Source organism: Typopeltis vanoorti, chromosome 1 (genome assembly GCF_054136105.1).
Source record: "Typopeltis vanoorti isolate ZY-2024b chromosome 1, IOZ_Tvanoo_1.0, whole genome shotgun sequence".
Lineage (NCBI taxonomy): Eukaryota > Metazoa > Arthropoda > Arachnida > Uropygi > Thelyphonidae > Typopeltis > Typopeltis vanoorti.
Genome location: NC_143549.1, coordinates 106,768,768 through 106,780,913, shown reverse-complemented (window position 1 = coordinate 106,780,913; position 12,146 = coordinate 106,768,768). Strand labels below are relative to the sequence as shown.

General features: G+C 34.7%; 1 protein-coding gene across 4 annotated transcripts in view; it reads right to left on the bottom strand.

The window, feature by feature from the left end:
* LOC150110292 (D-lactate dehydrogenase, mitochondrial-like) overlaps window positions 1-12,146 on the bottom strand; it is a 238,681-nt gene that overhangs the window by 190,515 nt on the left and 36,020 nt on the right. For all 4 annotated transcript variants that reach the window (XM_090398790.1, XM_090398781.1, XM_090398799.1 and 1 more), the window contains exon 3: window positions 3,067-3,208. In XM_090398790.1, coding sequence (XP_090254916.1) covers window positions 3,067-3,208 — 142 coding nt within the window. The remainder of the gene's footprint in view (window positions 1-3,066; window positions 3,209-12,146) is intronic.

The window sequence follows — 12,146 nt, the reverse complement described above, 5'->3', positions numbered from 1 at the left end:
TTAATTTATTAAGTATTCTTTTATTAATTGGGGGGGGGGGGGGGAATACTCTAAAGAAGTGCAGGACCCAGAGCAGGTGTTCCTCTCCCTGGGTCTAAGGAAGGTACTGCAAATAAATATGCAGTAATTCCTCGATTAATACGCCCCCAATTAGTGCGTCATTTTTTTTCGATACCCAAATTCAATTAGTGCGCCTATATACATCTTAAAATAAATGTTACGGATTTTAAAAATTTAATATCTATACATTTTTATGGCTAACTATTTTAAAAAATCACTCATCAGAATGAAATAATTTAGTTACCGATTTAAAATATTTTACAAAGTTATTTTTAATGGCATACTACACCTTCCATGTACACTATGTTCCAAATTTTTACCACCAAAATTTATGTCGTCTGCTATAGTACGCCAACAGATTTGAGACCCTTCGACACTTGTGCGCGTCACAAAAAGGAGAATCCATTCCGATAATAGGGAAATCAATCCGTCTTCTGGGATGAGCTGTTTATTATTACATGTAGGAAAATTAACTTCTCTTTTATGATCATTGTAGTTTTTGATTCAGTTAAAACATCTGCAACACTAAAAGCACTTGAAACCCAGGGAACTGAGAAACCATATACTGAAACATTAAAGCATATTTACAATAATGCAACTTCTATAATTAAATTATATAAAAACAGTGAAAAGTTTCCAATACAAAAAGGCATCCGGCAAGGCGAGACTATATCTCCCAAATTATTTACAGCTGCACTAGAGGAAGTCTTTAGAAGCCTTGATTGGGAAACAAAAGGAATAAACATAAATGGAGAAAGGCTGCATCATCTGAAATTTGCAGATGATATTGTCCTGATAGCAGATAATCTTGAAGATCTGGAAGAAAGGCCAAATCAGCTAAATGAAACCTCCAGAGAAATTGGATTAAAAATAAATAGAGAAAAAACAAAAATAATGATGAATAAATACATAAACCATAGAACTATCAAAGTTGAAAACCATGAAATAGAACAAGTTACTTCATATGTATATTTGGGCCAATTGTTATCCTTTGAGGAGGGCCAAAAAAAAGAGATTGAACAAAGAATTCACCTTGGATGGATGGCTTATGGAAAATGAGAGACATATTCAGAAGTGACATCCCTATGAGTCTAAAAGGGAAAGCTTTCGACCAGTGCATACTTCCTGTCCTAACATATGGAGGAGAAACATGGACTTTAACAGAAGCCCTAAACAAAAAGCTGAGAACAACATAACATTGCATGGAAAGAAGTATGCTAAAAATAACATTAAGAGATAGAAAGACAAATATCTGGATAAGATCTCAAACAGGTGTCATGGATATCGTAAAATACATTAAACAGGCTAAGTGGAGATGGGCTGGCCATATTGCCAGATGCAGTGACGGGAGATGGACTAGAAAAACAACAGAGTGGAGATCAATGGATGGAACAAGACAAAGAGGAAGACCGAGAAGAAGGTGGAGAGATGAACTGGAACAAATTGCAGGAGTGAGATGGATGGGAGAGGCAGAAAACTGAGTGATCTGGAAAATAATGGGGGACACCTTCGTCCAGCAGTGGACAGAACCAGAAGGTTGAAGAAGAAGAAGAAGAGAAGAACTATTTTGCTTGTATAACAGTTGGGAAATTTTATCTATAAAGCATGTGATTTCACATGTTGGCGACCAATTCGTACTTCCTTAATTTCTTTCTCCCCTTCAATGATTTAATTAACTCCTTCCAAGAGTTAATTAAATCTCATTCTGAAGAATTGAGCGATTCCAACCTGCTAAATTTAGATGCACAGCAGGAAGATCCCGAAGAATATGAAGAAAATTTAACCAATGATAGTTAGCCAACAGAGATTTCACAGAAACAGTTTGAAAATATTTTTTGTATAATCGAAGTTTTTAAGCAGCAATGCTTAGAGGCTGACCCTGATGAAGAGAGAAGCAGTAAAATTTGCAGAAGAGTAGAAGAGGCAATAGGGCCATAACATCGGGTTATGAAAAAAAAGAAACAAAATGTCCTCCAAACTATGTTAGCTCAATTCTTTGTTAAGAAGTAGAATAATAAAATTTATATTCTGAATATTTATTGTCTTTCGGCTTCATGGTTTTCCTTTAACTAGGCCCTAAGACATACCTTAAGATATGTCTTAGGGCCTAGTTAAAGGAAAACTAGCTCCTACAGTGCCCCCCCCCCCCCCCCCGAGTTCTGGACTGATAGGCCGGTTCTCCTTGAATTCTGATGACTCGAATTTTTAAAACTCAAAAAGGGGATTCAGAGTTTCACATTTCAGATGAGCATTCCAGCTTATCTGAAATGTGTTCAATAGGATGAGGATGACCACTGCACGCCTAGTTCTACCTTCACACTTCCATTTCCTCAAACCATGTCACCACACCCCTTATGTATAACATGGTGCTTTATCATGTTCATAATCATCCTTAGAGTCATCCTAGCACAATGGCAATATAGAACTTTCCAGAATATCAATAAAACAACAGTTTTAATTTTTCCAGGAACTACAAAAAGGAAGTCTAATTTCAAACCACAAAACTATCCTGTCATAAGACCAGTGTCACCAAACTTAACAGACTGGACACCAAACTCTGGTAAATAAAATTCTTCTGCCAGCTGCCAATAAAGAATGTGCACTGTGACTGATTTGTCACCACAGCTCCCCAATAGTATTGTCCAATCATGGCAATATCAATTATATATATTGTTTGGGATTATGTTTGACTTGTGCAGTAGCCTCTTCATGGAAAATGAGGATATGGAGTCTATTACATAATGGCCTGACATAAACTGCTACAGCTAATAACTCATTATTGTATGATGAGAGGAAAGAATAACCATTTTCAGCATTCTCCTGTCAGTTTATGTAGCCTGCTCAATTATTTCTTGGGTTTCTTTTCTTTTCAAATTTGCATTTCCAAGTACACAACTACAGCCATTTAGTAAGCTCCTATTTTTATATATTGCTTTGCCATATGGTGCCTATATAACTTTTGCAAAACATGTTTATGAACAATTACATTAAAATGAAATGTGTTACCTGAACAGCACCAACTCCTAATTCAATACCAGTTCCTGTACCAAAAGGAATCATGTGAACTGCATGCTTATGACAGAAATGAGCAACTTGACTCACATCTGTTGTGCTTTGTGGCCATACAACAACATCAGCAGGCAAAGAGCTATAAATAGTAAAAATCACCATGCGCTTACTGACTTTGCAAAAAAAGTTAATAAAAAAATGCATAAAAATATCACATTACTCTGCAAATGCATGTAGCATCAGAACATGTTCATTTAAAGCAACAATACGGTATACACTGAAGGATTACCTGTATTGTCATGCTTACATATAAAAAATAATAATAAAATAAATAAATACAAAAATTATTAAGTAAAAACATTAAAACAAAAAACTATGAAAGGAGAGATTATATTAATAATGAAAACAGTAATAAGCATTTTATTTATACAATTACAAAATTAGTATTACATGAAAAAAAAAAGTTCTTTCAATACATGGGTAGTAGAAAAAAGAATAATTATAGAAAGATAATATGAGATGAAAAGAAAAGACTGGAAACCACTCTGGAAGATATAGTTGAGATATTTATGGAACATTTCATTAAGGTGTTTCACGCTTCTAAGTGTAGCATCATGTACAGCTTGGGCAAAGAGGGAATGATGAAGGAGGACTGGCTTGATTGGTTGTTTTGAAATTCAACCAAAGCAACCGTGACACAAAGTTTTCTATGCATGTATGAAAATTTTGTGCACAGGAGTATACAAAAATTTTTGTGCATGAGGCATCTGCTATGTTGGATGGACAGGACAACTAGGAAAAATCCATCTGAAAAACATAATGCCTGATGTTTTATTGCCCACATAAATCAGGACTGTTGTTTCATACCACCAAAGAAAAATATGAATTTTTTTATCAACTTATAGGAATGTTGTAGCATTAAATTCAACAATTATGTTCACAGATTTAAAGAAACTGCCAAAATGCTATGGTGTCCAATCCCATGTAACAAAATCCAATGTCTCATCTTGAACCAGCTTTGGTCAGCATATATCAAAGATATATGCTGACCTACATAGCTAGATATTAGGCTATGACAGAAATTACACAGCACAGTGCAATAATGTTCATGTTAACATTTAATGGAGTAAAACAGACATCTAAGGCCAATAATTAACTAAATTTATTTAGCTAATTAGATTACTAAGCTAATATTTTGCCTTGTTCATCAAAGCATCTTCATGGGCACAAAGAGATATATTGAGTATGTGCATGCAAACACACTAGTGGGAAGGCAAACACAGACTGACTGTAAAAGGCAGGCTCCTACAGTCCTAAATGGTGCCCTCTATGGGTGCAATGATGGACATTTGTTGAAGATCTCAAAATGATAATCTCCCAGATTTTTGATGATATGAAATATTGGCTTAGTAATCCAATTAGCAAAATAAAGATTTTCCCACCAAAGGGTGAGATAGGTACGCATGTTACGAGGTAGCAGTGAAAAAAAAAGATAAGTTTTTCTTATAATTTACTAGATTTTTACTTTAACCTGGCGTTAGTAAGGTGGGGTGTCACAGGCCCCAAAGATTTTAAATTTACTATAACTGTGACATCCCACCTTACTAATGCCAGGTTAAATTTACAAGGAATCTAAGATAGACAGAATGTCTAGTCTGTGGATAGTTGTGATTGGGGAATTTGTACTTAACATGATATTTTAGTATACTTTGTTAGTATTTTTTGTACAGTGTTTGACTGTAAAAAAAGGCATCTGGAGAGAATATTGTTCTCTAAACAAGTCAGAGTGCTGATGCAGGGAAACTTGAATACCAAGAGAGAGAGAGAGAGAGAGATGGTAGCAGGGGTGACCCCTCTTGTGGGAATAGTTGCTAGGAAGAAGGGGGGGGGATGCAGAATCCAGTGGAGTCTGGAGGGGAATAAGTGACAATCTGTTGATGATTCTTTATACTAAGGCAAGGAATATCCCAAATAAAGATGAATATTGGGATCAGTGACACATGTTTGAAAAAAAAAGATGATATACTGACAGGAATAGAAGTAGCAGGATATAGCATTTTTCAGCAGAATAGGACGGGCAAATGCATGGTGGAGAATTGCTTTATTATAAGTGAAGGGTTATGTCCTATCAGAGTAGATGATTTGAAGATCAATGGCACTAATAGTTTTGAGAGCATATGGTGTGAGGTAAAGGTGGGTAGGACAGGATATTTACTGGATTGTTGCTATAAGCCAGGGAGCATAGTGGGTGAAGAGCAGCAGATGTTTAATGCTGATGTTGAGTTTGGTGAGTTGAGATGTTGTGTGCAAAAAGAATGATTGTCATGGGAGATTTTAACTACAGCAGTATAAACTGGGAAGATGAAACTGCATGTAGTAGCAGGGAAATGGAATTTCTGGAATTCTTGAAGGTCAAATGTCTTAGGCAACATGTAGTAGAAGGAACATGAAGTTCAAGAGTTTTGGATTTGATCATAGCATCAGAAGATTTGATTGCAACTGAGATGGGACAGTTCCATGGATGTATGAATTGGAAAGGCAAGATATCAGTGTTTCACAACTGGTGAAGAAATATTTATTAACAGCAATGGCAAGTTGTATACCTTGAGTGAAAATGAGAATACAATTTGATGTAAAGTGGATGACACAAAATATTAAATGCTAACTGCAGGTGAAAAAGAGGTTATGGAAGAGATATAAAGGGAGAGGCAAAGAGCAGATGCATGAAGAATATATTATTATAATAATCATTCTTATTATTAACATCTGACCCCCATGGAGTCAGAGACTCATCGTGAGAGGTACACTCTATTGCACACAATGCTCATCTAACTGCCTTAAACTGATTCAATGTATCTACATTCAAAACATACCCAGGCAATGCATTCCACTTGCCAACCACTCTCCATGCAAAGAACCTTCTCCTCACTCCTCTGCTCACACCCTCCTTATACAGTTTCCAGTGATGGCCTCTTGATCTACCCCCCCCCCTCCTCCTATTCACGAGGCTCGGCAACTTACATTCTCTCAATCTGTTCTTGTACTCCAGATTCCAAAGACCAATGACCACCTTTGTGAATCTTCTCTGGACCCTTTCCAACATATTCTCATCACCATGAAAACCTGGTAATCAAATCTGTGCACAATAATCCATATGACGCTTGATCAAGGACTTATACAATAGCATCATAATCATTCTATTTCTGCATGTCAGAGTCCTCTGCACAGAACTGGCGCAAGGGTCTTTGCTGCCTGCATGCAATTTCTATCTAAGCACCCCTGTAACGTGTGTGGTTCTTTTACGATAATAAAAATTTAAATTATTTGAAATTTCTTAAATAAATTTTGACAGAACAGCCACACGTTGGTTCCCTAATGTAACGAACCTGGGGCAGGATAATCGTTAAAAAAATGAATACTAAAAAAATTCTCAAAAGTTAAAGCTAATTTTGATAAAGCTACTTCACTTTAATCGTTGAATATAATGATACAGAGATTATAGCCTTCTCATTGACCCGAATCGCTAACAAAATTAAAATGAATTTTAATTAAAGTTAAAATTTATTTGAACTAAAGTTTAAAAAATTCTTGCATTTTACAAGTTATTAAATTCTTAGTAACTTGTAAAATTTTTTTAATACTTTTTATAAGTGTAACTATCTTTTAGGAAAATAAAAGAAACTCAAGACAGATGAGAAAATAAGAAAAGAATTCAGAAATAATTAGAACATTTAATATAAGTATTTAAAAAATAACATCTTTACAGAATAACAGAAAATAAATTAAATTACATAAATATACTTGAAATTTTTTTTATTAAAATTTTAGGGTTTTTGATTTCATATTCACAAAATTAGAAATAATGGTCTTAACGTCTAATTCTGCACATGTATCATTTTCAATAGCTATTAACGACAAACTAACAAGCCTTTTTTGTGACATACTTGTTCTTAGGTAGGTTTTAATCAATTTCAACTTGGAAAAGGAACGTTCACCGCTCGCTACACTAGCAGGTAAGGTTAATAGTATTCTTAAAGCAATTGAAAAGTTAGGGAAAGATAAATTATTGGACACAATAAAATTAAGAATATCGATAGGGTTTTGAATATTTAAATTATCCTTCCGAAAAATATCCCAGAAAGCACATAACTCATCATATAGTTCTATTGCATTTACGTCTTTATTGTCGCCATCCTTCAAGAGAATCTCCAAATCGTCACAATTTTTTCGTAAATCTTCATTATTAATTTGTAGTAATCTATACAAGAAATTGAAATTATCATAATATGTTTTTAGTTGTTCAAAACGTTCTATTAACGAACACATTGCAACATCTAGAAGTGTATAAAACACATTCACTCTAAATTTATCTTCTGGCAATTGTGGCGTTTTGTCATGATGCTCATAGTTAAATTGTCGTGTCTTCTTTCGTCGTTGGACTTCCGTACCAGTTTTAAATTCTTGTTCTCCATCCACCTCTTCACTCATTCTCTTGCCATTTTTAGAACTTTTTTAAAATTTGTATCTGATCGATACTCTTGTAAGAATATTTTTTTAAGTTTTCGATAGATTCTAAAGCAAGTGTAATGTTCATATTTTTGTCTTGAAGCATTTTACTCACAGGGTTTATTCTGTTAAGTAAATCATGCCAAGTTATAAGAGAACAAATAAATTTGTAGTCCTTTATTTTAGCACATAATGTTTGTGCTTCATGCTGAGTTTCTTTATTAAAATTTTCATTATTTAAAATTTCAAAAAGTGCATCGTAAATTTCTCCTAACTGATATCGTAGAGGGCGGATTGTATTAATTTTACTTTCTCATCGCGTTTCTGATGGCTGTTTCAATGTTAATTTTTTTACGAACTTTAAAAGGATTGCCCAACGTTTGTAAGAGAATGAAAAGAAATTGTATATTTCTTGAATAACTGCAAAGAAACTAATTGTATCTGCATTCACTTTGGCTGCATTGTTAATGATTAAATTTAGAGTATGAGCAGCACATGGCACATAAAAAAGCTCGGAAGCAAATTTTGGAGCCCATATTTTTTCTCTTTCATATTTTCCCCATTGTCATACCCTTGACCTCACATGTCTTCAATGGGAATGTTCCATTTTTCCAGTTGTTCCATTATTGTTGAACATAAACCACATCCTATGGAATCTGATATATCTGCAAAACCTAAAAAGTTTTTCCCTGATCTTGACAATTCCATTGTCACAGGAAACAAAGCGAATAATAATGTCATTTGTTCTGTTTTACTTGCATCAGGTGTGCAGTCTAAAATTATGGAATAATATTTAGATTTTCGAATTGATAATAAAATTGTATCCCTGATTGCATTACTTAAAGTTTCCAATATTTCATTTTGACTGTCTTCACTCAAATAGTGTACTCTATTGTTTCGTTGTAGGGCCCTTTCAACATGATTTTCCATAACGGGATCAAACTTCGCAAACAGTTCGACTAATTTTAAAAAATTGCCGTTATTCCTCTCATATAATTTATCAGATGATTCGCGAAAAGCTAAATTTTGGCTACCAAGGAATTTTATAATTTCAATCAAACATTCTAAAACACTCGTCCAATGTTTCTTTTCCATTTCATACATGCTTTGAGTCTGGTAATCAAGAGTAGTTTTGTTTTTTTTGGTTTTTGGTTTTTTTTGGTTTTTAAAGTTTCAGAATAAATGCTCATTTATTCTGAAACTTTAAATTCTGTTTTTTGCTTTTGTTGTAAACTTTTCGCACCTATTTTTATCAAGTTCCTTTCATTTTAAGAAATTTTTCATGTGAGTTAAACTAGTCTCATGTCTACGCAAAGTTGAAAGTTGTACTCCAATCATTATTCCACAAGACTACTTGATTCAATAGGTGCGAAAAGTTTGCAACAAAAGCAAAAAACAGAATTTAAAGTTTCAGAATAAATGAGCCATGTTCTTGGCACAAGCTCACCATTTTCCATTTTTCTATTATATTTTCTATTATATAAGTGTCGCCAAATTTACGGCCATATGCATCTCTGGGATATAATATAATAAAATATATTATATTTTTCTTTTGAACAGGCCCCCATTTCAATTAAAACAACTCGTAATTTTTCATCAATATTTCCCCATTCACCTGGATCTCTAAATTTACAGAGACTAACAATGTGTTAGTTTTGTGGTCAACTACAACTAAATCTTCTCCTAACTGTTTTTCACTTAAATCATGCATCTTGTTATCTTGTTCAATAGGTCAATAGTACTTTCATGCAAACTGGATGATGTGCACAGTTCTTCAACTCTGATTTCTGATGTATCAAGTTGGTTACAATCTGTATCAGAATATTTTAATATTTTAACAAATTTATTAAGAACCCCAGTTTATTTCATAATATCTGCTTCTTTCGCAGCATGAGGTTTACGATTTTGTGCACCGGATAACTTTTTTTAATTTTTGATTCCATTTCTATTTTATACCAACAAGAAATTATTACACAACATGACACAGAGATGAAATAATAGTCCGCACTGCGCTACTGTCAGTAGCCTACTGAGATGCGGACTATATGACTGGTTAACTAGCAACAAATGTTTTGTACAAAAATTCGTTTCTGCGCATAAAAACCATTCACCGTTTCACTTTAGATAGACTGCAGTAGACACAACATTCTGCAGGCAAGCATTTAGCCTGCTCTCGCTGCAAAATTGTAAACAGCCGGCTGATCAAAGAGGCAGCAATATACAATTTTTTTAAATTTTTATTCGGTGTATCTGGCCTTATTTATTTTAATATTGATCATTCTAAGAATTTCTTGTTTTTATGAGAAAAAATTTTGTTTCTTAAAAATGAATTTATGAACTGTGACCTGGCGGCAGTGCCCCGTTCGTAGCACCGCCCGCATGCACCACATGCCCGCTTCTGCCAGCCCTGCCTCTGCATCATTGCCATATCGGATGTGAAGTCTTCACAACTTTGTGAAGACTTCACATCTTGTCGTGTGGTAGTCTAACACAGCGCTTCCCAAACTGTGGGCTGCGGTCCCCCTTGGGGGCCATAAGTTTTGTTGAGGGGAGCCATGAAATAATGAAAACAAATTTAAAATGTTTTAACACGAAGTAGATTTTTTTTAATCTTAAAAGAAACATTTAATTTTTATTATTTATTATTTCTTTTTTTGTTTTTTTTTAATATTTTTATGGAAAAAATCACATATTGGTGTTGGTTCACAAATTTTGCTTCTTGCGTATTTCGGCGCTTAATGAATATTAGTGAATATATGCTGATTCATATAAATTTTCATATCAAAGGTATTGATAAGAAACACAAAAAAGATTACAAACGCAGAATCTTGAATATAAATAAAATAAATATTATAATAATATATGTCTATATTACGATTTTTTTTCGATGGGGAGGGGGATGTGAAATATTTTAATTTTTCCAAAGGGGGCCTTGGCATCCATAAGTTTGGGAAGCACTGGTCTAACAAAAACAAAGTGAACAACAATCGTTCCACAACTGATTCCTACGGTACACCACTAGTGACCTTTCTCTTTCAGGATATTGCATCCCCTATACAACTTTCTGATACCTAGTCACTGATCCAACTCAGAAGTCTGTTATCCAATCCCATCTGTTTCAATTTGTTTACCAGCTTGTCGTGTGGTAGTCTAACACAGTGTTTCCCAAACTGTGGGCTGCGCCCCCCCCTTGGGGGCCATACCAGGTCAGGAGAATGACTAGTATGGTAAGAAAGGCAAAACTGGAATATGAGAAGATATTGGCCTTGAGATTCAAAGAAAATCCTAATGATGTAGCCAGTAAGAGAGAATTATCATGGAAGAATAACATCATTGGATAAAAATGATAATAGAGTAATAGATGCAAAGGACATAGTGGAGCTGTTCAATAAACTCTTTATTGGGGTATTTCATCCTGGAGTAGAAGGTTTTAATACTAGAGGAATGGGACAGGTTCTAGGTTTTGAACTGTAAAAAGAGAGTGCAATTCATATACAGTAAAACTTGTCCAAGGCGGAACGTGAATAAGGCAGAAACTTGCTCAATGTGAACAAATTATATAGTCCCAGCAAGAAAAATAGACATTACAGTGTTATTTATTTTGTATAATGTGGAATCTGCCCAACACAGAAACGGAAAGCAATATTTGAAGAATTTATTAAAAATTACTTGTATAAAACAGAAAGTATTTTAAAAATACACCTATATATTTATCAGATTTTGGCACTTGTGTTGCTTTTACTGTTTCATTTAAGAATTAATCTTGGTCAGTTTCTGGTAAGTCCAAACATTTCAGTAACCTGAATTTCAACAAACCGATCAGTTCATTTTTTGCATCATGACTAAATTGCATGATTGGTCAACTGGATTCAGGACTGGTTGTCCGATAGGTATCAGAGAGTTGTGTATGGTGGGGCAGTTTCAAAGAAGCAGAGGGTTACAAGTGGGGTCCCACAGGGCTCAGTACTAGGACCTATATTGTTTAATCTTTATATCAATGACATTGCCAGTGGATTGCAAGGGGATATTCAGTTGTTTGCAGATGATGTGAAGCTGAGAAGGATTATTAGTAATAATGCAGATGCAGCAGCCCTGCAAGAGGATTTGAATAAGCTATACAGATGGGCAAATGAATGGGGGTTTCAGTTTAATGCAGCAAAATGTAAGGTCTGAGGTTTGGTAAACATCAATGGGACACTGCATACTCTATGGGAGGAGTTATACTGGAGGAAGTAGGGGAGACAAGAGATCTGGGGTTGATGATTGATAGAAACCTGAAATTTAGGGGACATATTGCAAAGGTGGTGAAGGTAACAGAGAGGATTGCTGCAATAATGAGAAGGACACTGACCTGCAGAGATAAAACAGTTATCATTCCATCGTATAAGACCCTGATCAGACCACACTTAAACTATTGTTCTCAGATTTGGTCCCCAGGATTTGAAGAGGATAAATTAACTGTGGAAAGAGTGCAGAGACGGATGACAAAGATAGTTTCAGGACTGTACAATTTTGGTTATGAGGATTGACTGAGGGAATGTGGACTGCAGAGTTTGGTGGATAGAAGAAGA